Raw genomic sequence first — 16,916 nt, 5'->3', positions numbered from 1 at the left:
AAAATTTTTTTGTTCATTTCATGTTAGCAAAGTTTGAATTTCATTTTGTTAAAAGCTGAATATACATTTGATTTATCTTCTGCATTAAACAATTTCCGTATGCTTCAGAGGACATTTGAAACTTTAGTCTTGGACTAAAGACTTATTTTTTATTTTCATGTGATCAGTAGACAATTCGTGCAACAATTCCTGAAACTTGCAATCATTTTCTTCTGCACCTCTTCCATTTATTTTTGGTCGGACAGAAATTTTTGTTCTAAGTCTCATTTTTCATAACTTTTGAATTCAGAACATGTGATTTTTCTTGAAGACTAACGTTTCTAGTTAGACATGTTTTGTTTTTCTTATCCACAATATTAATAAAATTGTGACTCCTTCATGTATCTGCGCATGTTTTTTTTTTTGTTTTTTTTGTACATTGTTGCATATTATTTTATTTTTTTTTAGTTAAGAATTAAATCTTCCTATCCCATTTTCAAAATTGAAACAATCCTATTTAACAACAAAAAAAAATACAAGTGAATTAACCATAATGCATTAGTTTCTTCATAAATGTTAACTGCTTTAATTTGTTAAGTTGAACAAAAAAGGATGAATTACTTTGATCCTTGGAAATTTAGAAATGTCTCATAAGTAAATTTTCTGGCTTTAAAATTTTTTAGCAAATGTTAAATTTTATATTCGATAATTAAATATTACTGTAACAAAATTATAATTTTATGACAATTTAGCTATTAATTTAATAACAAACGATATCCTGTAACTAAAATTTTGTTTTAAAAAAAAAATAAATAAAAGTAAAAAAAAAATGAAAATAAAGACTATTTATTATATAAGCAGTATCTGTCTTGTGAAACATATTACACACAGATCAAATTCTTTTAATAGACCCCAAATTCATTCAGTTCATTTTTCTACACTCTAACTTGATTAGTTAATTTGTTGACGGTCCCTATTTGCTTAGCTCCAAGGAAAGCAGAATTGGATCGGTCTTTTTTTTTTTTGGTGGGGGGTGGGTGGGGATGCAGCTCCCCACAAAGCAGTACTATGGATTTGGATTGGGACAAAAATAAAAACTGTCTAGAACCCCCCCCCCGCCCTCACTAAGAACAGAAAAGATTGAGTATAGTATCAGAACAAATACTACACTTTGCTCCTATATGTGAAGGCCCTGTCGGTGGGGCATTAGAAAAGGGTTGATATGCCGTAAAACAAAAACGATCAACCAACCTATATGTGAAGGTCCTAGAGAACAAATCTAATTGTTTAATATGTTTAGTTGTTAGAATTCAAAACTTGTCTTGCCAATAAATTTCCAGTACTACAGAGAGCGCGATACTCCTCCCCCTCCCCTAATTCTTACCTAATTTTTTTTTCTTCACTTGTACTCGAGTCCATTTCACTCTATATTCACGTTACAAGTTTTTAGTCTTCACATTTCTTTTTCTGTTTACTAGGATTACCATATTATTTCCTATATAATTAGTAAATTTGTTTTTTGTTTCGTTTGAAGGGTTTACAAAATCACTTTTTTTTGTTCGCCATCATCCCTGCAAGATCCTTTTGTGGTTTTTCAATCTATTTTTAACTTGCGATAGAAATCCTTGATGCTTTTTTTTCTTTTTACTGAGATTCAAATGAAATATGGCAGTTCAAAATAAAACAGGAAAATTTATGGATATTATATTTAGTTATCAGTGAAAAATGTTAGTGTATACAAAAAATTACTGATAATAAACAGTAGTAGAATTTTAATAAAAAATAAAATTTTCTATTCAACGTGCATGACCTCTAAACAACAAACGATCATTTCATCTTCATATTAAAAAAGGGAGATAATCGAGAACTTGTTCATGTGGACTCTGAAGTGTAAATAATTTTTTATTAAAAGTCTAATTGATAATTTTCTGTAATTTTTTGTGTACACTGATATTTTTTATGGATAAGTTTTCTTGCCCAGAATTCTACCTATATTAAAGATTTTTTTTTTTTCAATTTGTATGATGTATATTTTTGTGATAAAAAGAAAATATACACTAAAAGTCAAGTAGTTTTATTTTTATAAAGAAAATCATTTTTAAGCAATTAATGTGAATTCGTAGGCATTACAATATAAATATCAAGTATTGAGTTATGCTCTCTTTGTTTCTTCTTTCTATCTTCGGATTCTCATTTTAAAAATAAAATAATCGATCAAATTATGTAACTTTTAGAATATGAGGTTTTCGTTTCGTAACACATCATCATACAGAGTTTTCTTTACTTTTGTTTTTTAATATTGGAAGAATTTTTTTTGGGGGAAAAAAATAGTAACATAACCAACATTTTTTTTGACCTTTTTAAATTAAAAAGTATTTCACGGATAAGTTTTCCGGTTATTTTATTTTGAATGACCATATTTCATGTGAATCTCTTATACCTTTTTTTTTTGTACAAATGAAATAACTACAGGGTGGAACAATAAGGTTGTCGCCCTAAAGAAAACATTACGGCTGTATTTTAAAACTTTTATTGAAAAAAAAAAAAATCAATTCAGGTAACTTGATTATGTAGTAGAGCTGACCTCTATTCAATGGAGCCACCTTCAGACTCTATCACCATCTTGATACGGGTCTGGAACTGGGAGCATTCCTTTTCCACAAGCGCTAGCGGGAGCTTGGCAGAGGGTGGCAATCAGGCTGGCTTTGGTGTTGTGGGAGGTTATTATGTTAGTGTTCTTGACGTATGGCTAAACAAAATAGTTCAGCGGGTTTAAGTCGGGGGAGGATGGAGGGGCCAGTGAGAGAAGGTTACAAAGTCGTAGCATTTCTTCTGAAGCCAAGCCTAGGTCTCTTTGGATTTGTGAGTTGACACCGAGTCTTGCTACCACACCCAGAGTCTACCAATGACCACCTGATTGCACCTGGGGATCACCACACTCTTCAGCAAATCCAGGTACATTTCGGTGTTGACTTTCAAGCTGACGATGCAGCCATCACTTGAAATCACACCAAAGAATCACATAACCATGAGTTGTCCCATGCATTGAGCTGTGCCCTCAAGCATTGAATCATCCGGAATTGCATCTTGAGTGCGCTGGCAATGGTCTTTTTGTCATAACTTGGATCGGTAGAGAGCACGAGTTGTACAGTGGTGCATCTTTGATCTCACTCGTTGAACATTGTGTCACTTACAGACATGATGAAAGGCTCCTATCACTCTTGGGATTTGTACACAACTGGCCAACTAGTAGATGGTCTGCAACAAAAAAAGGAAACTGGTTTTCATCAAACGGAAATGGAATCATGTCGTCTTTTCTAGGGCGACAATTTTATTGTTCTACCCTGTATTAAAGGATTGTCTTTAAAATTTGGTATATACAAAATCGGAACTGTGCTATCATCGGAATTCACAATTTTATGGAAAACTCATGAAGATGTCAAACGAAAGTTTTTTGTTTTTTTTTTCGGTACAAACGATGGACAATTTTTTTCAATGCAACAAAAAAAAAATTAGCTGAAAAATAAAACAATATTTTCTTTTGCTAAATAATTATTAAACAATTTTTATGAAACTTTAAGAAAATTAAAATTCAGTTGATTAAAATTTGGTTAATCGTTTTTGCTGACTGTTGTGATTTCATTAGTTCAGTGTTTCAGAACTTTCCAACATTTTCTGTAAACCACCCAGACGATTCCAACGATGGCATGGTCCTTATACTGCACATATCAAAGATTGTTATTTACTGTCATATTTGGATTTTAATTTTTATCTAAGAACTAAATTAGCATTTTTAATTTTAATTGGAGTTTTTAAATGATTTTATTTTTATGGAAACATTTTCATTAATGCGAAACCTTTCACAATTTTCTTTAAAATAAATCTGTAAAAAATGTTCTGTAAGACTTTAAAGTCATCTCATTTGTTACATTTGGTTTATATAATGTCTGTTTATAGATAACATTTTTACCAAATTTGTCAAGTGGTATATACTAAATGCAAAAGTGCCCAATATCCTAAGTAGACGGTGTATGCTGTATTAACTTGTAGCTTCTTAAGAGCTAAATGCAAGACTTGTTTGTATGCATTGTTTTGAGGTGTTTAAGCCGTACAAGATATATTTAAATTGGATTTTTTTTTTTTTTTTACAAAATATCTTAACCTACAAAGCTGGACAGAAAAAAATATTCATTCATCCATGCTCAAGTTTAACATGCCTGATAGTAATCCCTCCAAGTGTTGTACATGTTTTTAATGTTCAAGAGCACATAAGACTCATCGGATCTGTGCCATCTAAGAATTAGTCAATAGTTTTCTCTTTTTGCTATTACACTGGTCCTTGTTTGTTGTTTTTGACAAAATACTGTAATGTGCGTGCACATTTGAATCACTAAAGTCCCGACAAGATGTTCATGTCAGACTCGCATATTGAGCACTTTTGAAAAAAAACGTTGGTTTTTAGTTCAATATATATGAACTTAAAAATATATATATATATATATATATATATATATATATATATTTTTCTTACACGAATGTTAAACTATGAGCTGTGACATGTTTTAAGAAAAATGAATAAAATCTGGATATGTATTTAATCTTGTTTTTTCTTTTCTTTTAGAAGAGGAAGAAACTGAAGATGTTGCTGGTGGAGATGGCGGTGAAGATGTTGCTATGTCCACTCCTGAAGTTGTGTCCGAGAAAAAGTCCAAAAAGAAGAAGTCTAAAGATGCCAGTGAAAAGAAGAAACGTTCCAAAAAAAAGAAAAAGGTTATAAGACCAATGGACAGTGGAGGAGAGGTTAGTGCTGATAACTTTTTTTTTTTTACCCTCCTCCTTTGTTTTTCTGAAACTGCAATTACGGATCTTAAGTTAACTTTTGCTCTGATCTGCCAAAAAAGAATGCGCATGGCATCTTATATACAGAAGGTCTATCGTATACAAATGGCTTAAAAAAACAAATGCCGCTTAACACGTATTTAAAGTGTAGTATCAACACATTTATCTATGAAATATGGCGTGTAACATTAATTCATATATATACGTTTTATTTTTTATTACCGTATCTTTCTGTTAAGTTACATTATTGTTTCACTCTCTCATCCCAAAATAGCAAACATTTCTGTAAAAGTCTGAGGATGCTACAGACGGCCAAAAAAACGGCCAAGTAGCTGAAACAATAATGTAACTTAACAGAAAGATACGGTAATAAAAATAAAACGCATACCTGCTCTACAACGGTATTAAGCACTTTCTTCAGTTTTTATTAATTACCATTTCCACTATATATATATATATATATATACACACACACACACACACACACGCACACATATATTAAGTGATAGGATGATTCCAAAATTTTTCGTGATTCCGGTACAATTACAGATTCTGTTCTAAATTCCTGATTCTGCTATAAGTTCAGATTCCAATTCCTTTAAAATTTAACATTTAAGATTCAATGCTTTTTAAAAATGTTCTGTTGACTGGACCACCCTCTTGTATAATGTCTGATATTTTGGTGGGGGGTGGGGCGTATATTAAAAGAATAGATCTTTGTAAATATTTTTCTCTAATGTTTTCCTTGTAATTTGTTGAGAATTGTGAGGCACGATTTGTTTTTCTTTTAAAATAAACCTAATTCACATTTGGTTGTCGTTAATTTGAAATTTTTATAAACGATTTAAAAAGAATCAACAATTGGGATGCAGAATAAGAAAACAGTTTAGGAACAGAATAGTTAACAAATCCAGTCCCATGTCAAGAATGAGTTTCTACATACTGATCTCTGTTAACTATTCTCTACCTTCCCTCTATGTAGGAATGTTCATGTTTTTTCTTTGCAATTATGAAGGTTTAGTCAGTTATTACACTGATTTGCGTTACTGTGAAAAGGAAAAACGATGCAAATATTAATAATAGCAGATAGAGTAATACCTTTAGTTAAATCACTCCCCCCAAACGAGATCCATTATTTTTTTTATTTTTTATTATAGATGATTACGTGTCCGAAAAAAAAAAAAAAAAAATTTAACAAAAAATGATAATCATTTCTGGTTCATTCTAATTTTTTAATCTTTTCTAATCACTCAAAAATTAAACAACATATTGGTAGCACATAATATTTTCAATCGATTGTTGACATTTATTTGATGTGTTTCTACCAGCATTTGTTTAATTTTTGATTTTAAACGGTTATCAGCATTCCTTTTGAAGGGCATATGGGTGGCCATTTTTTAATTTTAACTTAACATTTGACATTAAATTTGCTTTGAACTAAAAACATGCTTTAAAATAAGCTTAAACACAAATAAACTTATCCAATTAGGTAGAAGTCTTGCCTTTGGTAACATTTATTTGTTACCTATTTGAGTTTCATCTTTTTTATTCCGTTAGTTACAATAGCAAATGCTCAAATCTCATTCTTCTTTGGGGGGTGGGTCAGAGTCTAAGTTTATGTGTAGATATAATTTCCTTTTTAATTTGGAAAACTTCTAGTAGTTTTCCTTTTATGTATTTTATGCAAGATTTTGATAAACTTATTGTGAGATTTTTGTCTGTATTTTTAACTTGTGTATAAAGCAAAGAAGTACCATAAACCTTATTTCAGAAGAAGCTGATGACAGTGTTTAGACGACACCAACGAAATTGAAAAAACCTTGTCCAAAGCGTTTTAAATCTTTTAATATGTAGAGGGGACAGATAGGTCTGCTTGTGTGATAGACAATCCCGTCCCCATGTGTATGATGAATATATTGGATGGTAGAAGGATTGAAAAGCAAAAAGGTCGCATAATGACGACGAAAAAACACCGGTACATATCAGCGAAAGAATGCAGATAGAAGGAATGAAAGTTTTTGAGAATAAAAGTTTGTTACTTGTGATTGATAGCTACGAGAGGGTGATGGTTAGTCAGGAGCGATGTTGATGGCCGATGCCACCAACAGAAGTGACTCTTCGTTACCTGTTGGGTGCTCGAGAGTTCAGCAGAAAAGAGAGAAATATAAGAAACAGGAAGTCACGTAGCTATGTCACTCTCCGGTTATCAGAGTTAAAGGGCGACAATCGAGTTAGCCTGAGAGTTTCAACTCCCACAAATATCAAGTGTGAACTCTCTGAAACGTTTAATGAATGCATTTGAAAAGGATTTATAAAGAAATGTTTAGTCGTGTCCAAGTAAAAGAAATAAATCAAGACTGAAAATCAGTATTAAATCTGGAAATGGGATTTAAAACCATTTCCGTGGTCCTTTTATGATGTAAATGAACAACTTCTAATAAATAAGGTAGTGTTTGTTTCATTTTTTTAATGCTGAGAAAAAAAATTAAAAGAATCGTTTTGGAATTGGAAATTAGGCTCCAATTTTTCCTATTCCTGATTCCAATTAATCATTCCAACATTTATATTATATGTTGTTCCAAAGGTAAAGCGTGCCTCAGTTTTTCTTTTTTTTTATTTTTAACCCAAAAAGTTGAATAGCTATAAAATATGGGAGTGGTGCCATTAAAACGAGTGGCCTTTTGTACTTCAGAATTTATTTTTCTACATAGTCATCAGCATTCTGAATGCACTTTTGTGATAAATTCAATGACACAGGTCTACTTCTGACACATATCTAAGGCAAGGGTTGCTTCCTTAGTCTCATACCGTCAATATCTGCAACAGAGATGCAACTTGCAGGTCATGAATACATGTTCAGTCATGCAATTTGCAATCCCCTCTTATCCACTAGGGCAGGAAAAAACACAGGAGGCATTACTTTTGGAATCCCCTCATCTATATGATTTCGTATGAATGTACACTTTTGCGAGTATTTGCTGTTCTTTGTGTACATCGATCCTTTTGGAATCTGAAGGTAAAATGATAATGTCGCCCTAAAGAAAACAACACTACAGCTTTATTTTAAAACTTTTATTAAAATCAATTTAGCTAACTTGATTATGTAGTAGAGCTGACATCTATTCAATGTAGGTGCCTTCAGCTTCAATCACCGCTTTGATACAGAGGTGTCACCCCTTCCAAGCCGGTCGGTTGAGGACGATCGTCGACCTCGGAACCCTTCCACTCTAATTACGGCAGCCTGAAAACGACCCGACTCTGGTGGTTTACGGTTCACTATTTTTGTCCTTCCAGTGACCACTGCCGGTGATAATTCTTAGCCGTCTAAAGTTGCTGGTATGAGAAAGTGACAAAATTATCGGTTGATCGTCTAAATATATACTCCGGACCTGTCATTGTGTACCCTCCTAACGATGAACATCGACAATAAGAGAGCCGTGGATTTCAGTGTGGTGAAAAGAAAATTAAAACAATTCCACACACGAATTAAACAATGAATCTAAGTTTATTTGCAATAGTAATGTTCTTATAGCGTTTCAGAGTCTTGAAGGTAGTCAGTGTGTAGCTATTCTGAGAATATGCATGAAAACGGTGGCTTGTGACTTCGAGAGTACCCAGAAGTAATTGGTCACTTCCAGTGGCTAGCCAAAAGTTACTTCTAGTTGTTTCGAGGAATGTTCTGAGTTGAAATAAGGCTGTCGGTAGTCCAAGAAACGTGTTAGTTGAAACCCACTCTGCTAGATCTTAACACGGAGCCGATCGAGTATCGATCTCATCGAACTAATTTTTGGGTTGCTGTTGTCAAGTATATATACACATTCGTGCCTGCCCTTTGGATGTCACGAGTATATCTTTGTTTACAAAAAAAACTTGCCTGTCATTTGATTTCCCGAACTTTCTTTTCCAAAAATAAACAACCGCTTCGCTTCAAGACTCTGATCTTTACAAACAATAAATATTTGGGTACATTTTTTTTTTTTTATTATTATTATTATTAACCACAGACAGTCATATGATGCCCACATTTTTTTTTTTTTTGGGTTATTTTTCTTCAATGGGATATCAACCCCCATACCCGTATTTGGTTACAGAGGTAGGCTTTACTGGGAGCATGCCTTTTCCACAAGCACCAGCAGCAGCTTGGCGGATGGTGGCGATCAGGCTGACTTTGGTGTTGTGGGAGGTCATGTTGGTGATGTTCTCGACATATAACCAAACAAAGTAGATCAGTATGTTGAGGTCGGGGAGGAGGGGGGGACAGTGAGAGAAACTTACAAAGTCGTAGCACTCCTTCTGAAGCCAAGCCTGGGTCTCTTTGGATTTGTGGGCTGGCGCTGAGTCCTGCTGCCACACCCAGGGTCTATCAGCGACAACCTGATTACACCAGAGGATCACTACACTCTTCAGCACATCCAGGTACACTTTGGTGTTGACTTTCAGGCCGACTTCAAAGATGTGAGGTGGCATTTGAACATTGTGTCACTTTCAGACATGATAAAAGGCTCCTATCACTCTTAGGATTTGTACACAACTGCCCAACTAGTAGATGGTCTGCAACAAAAAAAGAAAACTAGTTTTCATTGAATGGAAATGGAATCGTGTCGTCTTTTCTAGGGCGACAATTTTATCGTTTCACCGTGTATAACAGCAAAGCATATAATAATTGGACAACAAATTTTCTATGTTCCTTGAATTCATTGTTTTATTCATCGTACCAATCATGTTTTTTCTAAAATAAAACTTTCGTTCATTTTACACAACGGGAGAACAATCAATGTTTGTATGCCAACATTTCCTTCCATGGACTCGTCAGAAAAAAACAAAGTTCTTGATAAGAAAAACGCATAATGATGTACTTGCTGCACAGTTTAATGTTTTCCATTCCCAGCTCCTGGGGTTGGGGATCTTGTATGAGAAGATTTGAAACGAGTTTCTTTGAAGCAAAGTTTTAAGGCTGGATACCTTTCCTAATGCCAATGATTTTGTTTCTGATCGATACTGATCTGATATTACACATCTTTTTCTTCTGTCAGTGAAGAAATCTCTCTAGACTGAGATAATTTCTATTTTTGTTCCAATTCAGTGCCCCCTTATTAGGAGCTAGATTTTTTGTACATTAAAAACTGACCCTGTGTCTATCTCTGTCCTCGTGGGAAGGCAAGTAAAGAGTTAATAATAGATTAGAAATAATGATACTTCTATTACGATAAGTCAAGAATGTGTTTAGTTATATATATATTTTGTGTACAGAAAGTTGTTAGTTGAGACAGGTCATTGGTACCGTCGGTTTCAAGCCCGATAATAAGGCCCGTTTAAGGTATCCTTATCGAGCTCTCTTCAGCCAATATTCGTCTCTTCAATTATATATATATATATATATATATGAAACTTGCGGGACCTGTGGAAATTCCACAGCAGACTTTCATATGTAATATAACAGTCAATGCGAAGGGATCTCTTGTGAAACCTTGAGATCCTAGGGAACCCTGCTTGAGAAACTGCTATTGAGGATTTCAAAACTGGGCATGGTTTTATATCTTAGAATAAAAACCTAACTATTTGTCTGAGTGATGCAATTTTAAAATGTACATACATTATCAACCTTAAGTCCGCTATTTTGAACGTCAATATATTTGGCATACCAACCTGTATATACGTTAACTTCTCACTAGCTGCATTGATTCAGCCTCGATAGGAGAAAGATTTTATTAGACCAACAATATGAATGAAGTTTGAAAATACTAAAGATGTGGGTTTATTGGTATAAACAGAAAAATTTGAACACTAAGTATACACGTACAAGTTATTAGCATTTAAAATGGATGTTAAATCTAATGATGGTTCAACACTCTCTGACAAATAAGAAAATACAACAATTATCAGTGCACACACATATATATATATATATATATATATATATACTTTATTGTTATATAAACATGGTCACATCTTGCTGCTACAAATAGCTACTTGTTTCAATCAAAACAACAGATATCATCAGGCAGCGACTTGACTATTCAAAAGTTCAATGAATAATCTATATCTGTTGTTTTGATTGAAACAAGTGGCTATTTGTAGCAGCAGGATGTGACCATGTTTATATAACAATAAACAAGTATTATCAGCTCTTTTTATTGAGCACTATCTAACAACCTCGTTAAATTCATTAGTCCATTACTTTTGAATAAAAAAACCCGAGTATATATATATATATAGAGAGAGAGAGAGAATAAATGACAAGTTATATTCCAAAATTCATGATGTTGACCATCTTATAATTTATTCCTTTAATTCAGTTGACTTATACAATTCTTCACAGTATCTGTTTCGTAGCGCAAAAGATACTGTCAAGAATTTTATAAGTCAACTGAATTAAAGGAATAAATTATAAGATGGTCAACATCATGAATTTTGGAATATAACTTTGTCATTTATTCTCTTTATTGCTCTGTAATTGCATTGAGCTTAAGGATTGATATATATTATAAGAAAATATATTTCTACAGAAATGTGTGTGTGTGTATATATATATATAAATAAAATCTGAGGTTATTTTTTCTTTTCTTCCTTGCGGCTTTTCCTTATCTCTTTACCTCTTCACTGATATATGTAGGGATAATAATGGTGGAGCGGGGATATACAAGAGGGCAATGTAAGAATTCAAGCATTTTTATAACTGAATAAGCTCGATTCAATCTGAAACTCTTTTTTGTATAGATATGTCACATTTACATTCCCCTGCTGAGTGAACCTATACACACTAGTATGTTTAAGATTTATTGCAGTTATCACACGCATACGAATAATATTCTTTCTAGTCTTCCATTACCTCTCTCGATCTTTAACTTCCCCCTTCCCCGTTCATTCCTATATCTCAACAGTCAAATCCGCACCTTTATTGGGTCTTATTTACATGCAACCAAATCTTTTCACATTTGACGGAACCTCTTTATATTAACTCCCTGTGACAAGAAAGACCTCATATTTTCATTGCAAACTTTGCTGTATTGCCTGAAGAGGTCTCTAGTAACTAGCTGATGGAAACATGCTCATGACTGTGTAGCAAAATATTACTTATGTAAAAACAATATATGCATTCATGCGGTTATATATACACACTAGCATTTCAGCCTGGCGTTGCCCGGATGTTTGGAGGTGTATTTTGAGCAAAAAAAAAAGAAGACAAAAAAAAACCTATTATGACCCCTTAACATTTATTGTTTTGGGCTCAAATCAAGTTATTAAGTTAGATCCATGTCCAAGAAACCTATATCTTAAATTTCAAGTGTTTATACCCAAAATTGTCGGAAGAGTTTGGTAGAGTTCTCAAAGGTCAAATCGTTGAACTTTGATCCCTTAACAGCCAAATTTCTGGTCGAAAACCGATCACGTAGATTTTCCTAAATTTCAGTAACCTGTATATTAAATTTCGAGTCTGTAGACTGAAAATTGACAGTTATTGCGTAGTGAAATGTACACAGACACAGATACACAGACACTTTCACTTGTTTAATTTTGTAAATGTAATTATCCACTGATACGTGTTTCGTCTACGACTCGTCAGAGTGGCTGAATATAGCGAGATTTGAAATCGGGACCTCGCGGTAATGAGCCTAAGCCCCTTACCTCTGAGCCATCTCGCCAACTGTCTGGATATATCGCGATTTACTTAAATGTTTGTTTTGGTTTTAGCGATACGTTTTGAATGAATTCAATTATTTGCGAAATATCCAATGCAATAGTCAAAGAATCATTAGCAAATGAACTTGAAATAAAGGAACGGCATTTAATAGTTACATATCAGCTATGGCAAACCATATGAAATAAGGTTTTTTATTATAAAGAAATGGTGGAGAAATACAGCAAAATAGAAGGAGAAATTTCAGAGGAAACATAATTTAATTTAAATACCAAAAAACAAAAAAAAAAACGGGCAGGTGAAATTATTAAAATATCCTTAAGGCCTTATCGTCTGACCCTCTAAGAGGAAACGTCAGAATGATTAATTAAAAACTAAGAAACGAATGAGGAAAGAAGGGAATTTGATTTCAGTTGGAAGACCAGTGAGAAAAAAAAAAAAAAATCTCACTGTTCAGGTGGTTTTAAATCAATTAATATCTCCAACTGATGTTTCAAAATATATATATATATATATGTATATGTATATGTAAATGATAATATAAATATTCCAGACTGTGAATGTAAAACGTCTCCTTTCTGTAATAACTAGACTGGGTGCCCGGGTGTGTTGAGCAATAAAAAAAAAAAAAAAAAAAAAGTGGTAGTAGGCAGGCTCTGACCCATACTGCGGAGGAGGAAAAGTAACGTCTTTGCCGTTGCGTCCATCGCCAAACCGGAAGTGGCGATGGTTTAAATTAAGGCTAGTCAATCAAAAAGAGGGTATGACTTTCGAAAATATCGACGAAAAAAGCAATCCCTCCTTGTAGAAAAATGCCCAGTTGAGGGTGGAGGAATTAATGTTTTTAGCCAATTTTTCGATATTTGTTGTCCAAAGGGTCGAGCTTTAAAACAATATTAATTGACCCAATTAAGTTTCATGATTATCAGGTTTCATAATCGAACATGCATATAAGATTTTATATATATATATATATATATATATTTATTCTGCGTCTTCCTTCCAAATAAAATTTTTGAAGATCAAGCTGTTTTATTAAGGCTAATCTGGCAATCTTAGCCAAGAATATGAAAGTGATCTCCCTTTGATGTAGCATCATTTTTGAATATCCTAAAATAAAATAGGATCATTTGTAATGGTGTGAGAAAGGAATGTGTAGTAATTTTAATGCGCTGTGGTTCTTCACCAAAGAAAGAAGTCAATGGAACATTACGTAAAAATAGGGGAACATTCGAAAGAAACAGGGCAAAAAAGACCATTGTCTGCCAAGAGATGCTGAGTGAAAAAAGGAAATCAAACATTTTCTTACAATGTGATCTTATTTGTATTGAACTATGTAGCACAATATTATATTCGGAGTATTTATTTGTACTTCAGTCAGTTCTATGTTTAAAATACAGCGGACACTATTTTCATAGAAATGTTCACCTCATTTGCTGCGTGTTTTTTTTTTTTTTTTTTTTTTTTTTTTTGCCCCCAAAAATTTTTTTTCTGATATTCAGCATTTGTTGATTGAATATATTTCTTATTCTGTGGAATTTAACTGTATAAACTGCATAAATTTTTCCGAAGTAAAACGTAAAACGATACTGCAGGAATTGTTATAATCTGTAACGTTTTTATTTTTTTGATTTCCTGTCTTTTCAGGATAGTGATTCCCTTCTCCAGCAATCTGACCATGATAGTGAAGACCTCTCCCCGAAAGAAAAGAAGAAAAAATCCAAAGCTCAAGAACGGGTAATTATTTTTTAAAAAAAATTCTCTAGGTGTTTTAGATTGCTCACATGTCTCTGGTATAGGTAATAAGCTTTTTTAAAAAAAAAAAAATGATTTGGTTGGACTTTCAAATCCGTGTTAAGCATAAGAAGGTTATGTGTGTGTGTCCTGAACCAGTGTTTGTGATGTAAAGATCAGATAGATTTCCAGAAAGGCCGGTACACTTTTCGGTACTGATGTATATGATCGATACTAAATTTCTACTACTGTAATGAAGCCAATTGATATAAGGAGTTAACAAGAAAGAAATCGGATTATTTCAAAGACTAGAGATGCCTATTAACCTTAGTCTTGAAAAGACCAATGCTGTAGATAGATTGGTTGGTTGTTTTTGTATTACGGCATATCAACCCTTTTCGGGTTATTTAATGCCAAATCCAAAGATTTTGAAAAAAATTTTTTTTAACAGAATATATTTGTTTTCACGTCGGTTTCTATTTAACCCATAGTTGGGACCCTAACAGGTACTACCACTCCGGGTCAGAGTGGACCTGGGAGCAATGGTAATTAAATGGTGGCTCCACACTCCCCAAAGCCCACAAGCTGGGGCCTCACCACTGGATATAGTTTAAGGTCATATCCAGGACCCCCATTGAGGGACTTTTACCCTCTGCAGGGGGGCAGTCGGCGTATTCTAATGCCCCACCGACAGGGCCGCTGTAGATAGAAGGAAAACCGTTCTACAACCTTGCAGTCTTTGGAAAGAATCTACTGGAATAAGAAGTCGCATTACAATGAGATATTAAAACGCAAATTGATGGAGACCTTTAGACCAACAAGTTAAACAAGCTGGAACAAAAGGAAGCAGGGAAAAGATGAGGCAATTCTTAGGAACACATGCCACATTAGTATTTCTAGAAAAGACTGAGACTAACAACATCACGTCTGTGAGAGAAAAGTTGCAGTAAAGAGGAAAGTGTTTCACGAGTTTCTGCAATTTACCAAAATTCTTCAAATGGGACATAGATTTACCATCCCAAATATGACGACAGTACTCAATACATGATCTGATAGTAGACTTGTAGAGATAGAGAAAATGTTTAGAGCGATAGAATCTATTTTACGAGAAACAGGAAGAGCAATGGATTTAGTATATTATGAATTCCAAGAGATTTGATGAGAGAAGACGTTTTAGTCAATTTCTCATGACTCCTGGTGGTTGGTTAAGAAAAATTTGAAAATTGATCTGTCAGCTCAATTAATATTAGTTTTATCATAATTTGCCTGATTTTTTTAAAGATTTGTTTCACTAATTATGTTGAATAGCGGGTGACATTTTTAAGGATGACACGGAAGTTAATATTAGGGCACATGGTCGGATCCTTCTATCGATCCAGTAGATACCACACTGCTGATGCAATTCTCTATCTATATAAGAGCCAGGTATGTCCAGGGATGGAATACTGTTGCCACATTTGGGCATGAGCTGCTAGAAAGTACTTGTCCTGCCTTGATAGAGTTCAAAATAGACTTTGTAGCCTCGTAGATGTCCCTTTTCTTTTCCCTGCAACCTCTATCTCACAGAAGAGATGTTGCGAGTTTGTCTCTGCTTTATCATTATTTTCATATTTTCATGGCAAGTGCTTGACTGAGCTTCAATCTCTGGTCCCCCCTCGACAAACTTTCACAAGAAACACTCATCTAGCTGAAAACACTATCAATAATTACCACCCCCACTCTATCTGTGCCAAAACCTAAACATAGATTCCATGAACAAAGCTTTCTTAGAACTGCACGCCTATGGAATTGTCTTCCGTTTTCCTGCTTTCCAGCTGACTACAATATGGTTGTCTTCAAGTCTAATGTAAACAAGTTCTTGATGAGCTGTTCCACTTTTTAACAAATTGACCGAATTTCCATTACTCACGATTACTATATTGTCCAATTGACTACTGTACACTCTTAACATTTATCCTCGAGTGGTCTCTGTACCTTGATAAGTGGTTATGCCTATGTAGAAAAAAAAAATTCATGTAATCCAGACATAACGATACTGATGAGGTAGAGAGACGTTTATATTACATTTCTATATACAATTCTTTTAACACATTTTAGAGGAGAGGAAGAGATACTGGCGGGGACACATAATACTTCGAAGGCTTTACACAAGAGTTTGTTATAATTGATGATAAACACGTTACCTGTTTTTTTGTTGTAACTGAATGACGACTCGAGGCAACACGTACAAAACATGATGATGACCTCTTTATTTATCGGATCGACCGGCCGAATGAACATCAGGAATTCACTTGTATCTACATGGTTAAATGTTCTCCCTTCACTCCTGAGGGATTAACTGACCAACTCTCTGGCGCTCTTGCTGACTAGCTGACTGAAATTCGAACCCATAATATGGAGAAATGTCCTTTGTCTATGACGTCAGAAGTGTGTTTTTCAAACGTGACTAATTTCACGTGGTTATGCGTGTGTTTTTCAAACGTGACTAATTTCACGTGGTTATGCATGTGTTTGTCCAAAACACAGTTCTGCACACAAGAATCCTCTCCTAACCTATTTTTTAAACAATATATCTTTAATTTGCATTGTTCATTCTTTTACTGACATATTTAATATTCAGAATTAACAATAGGCTTAATTTCTCACATTCCATTTCTTAACTTTGCCTACAGGGTTCGATTCTAGGTTTATCCTAATCTCATTTCCACTTATTTAATATTATTTA

At 33.8% G+C, this 16,916-nt stretch overlaps 1 protein-coding gene across 41 annotated transcripts in view; it reads left to right on the top strand.

Moving 5' to 3' along the window:
* LOC145270472 (ATP-dependent chromatin remodeler CHD4-like) overlaps positions 1-16,916 on the top strand; it is a 251,553-nt gene that overhangs the window by 40,421 nt on the left and 194,216 nt on the right. For all 41 annotated transcript variants that reach the window (XR_013865378.1, XR_013865376.1, XR_013865377.1 and 38 more), the window contains 2 exons: positions 4,601-4,779; positions 14,105-14,194. Coding sequence is in view for 37 of the 41 variants with exons in the window: in XM_080126123.1 (XP_079982249.1) it covers positions 4,601-4,779; positions 14,105-14,194 (269 nt within the window). In the remaining 4 variants the exon portion in view is untranslated. The remainder of the gene's footprint in view (positions 1-4,600; positions 4,780-14,104; positions 14,195-16,916) is intronic.

Source organism: Euprymna scolopes, chromosome 46, assembly GCF_053919585.1.
Source record: "Euprymna scolopes isolate OS-2025 chromosome 46, ASM5391958v1, whole genome shotgun sequence".
NCBI classification, from domain to species: Eukaryota; Metazoa; Mollusca; class Cephalopoda; order Sepiida; family Sepiolidae; genus Euprymna; species Euprymna scolopes.
The sequence above is the reverse complement of the archived record's forward strand: the minus strand, read 5'-3'. Positions and strand labels throughout refer to the sequence as shown.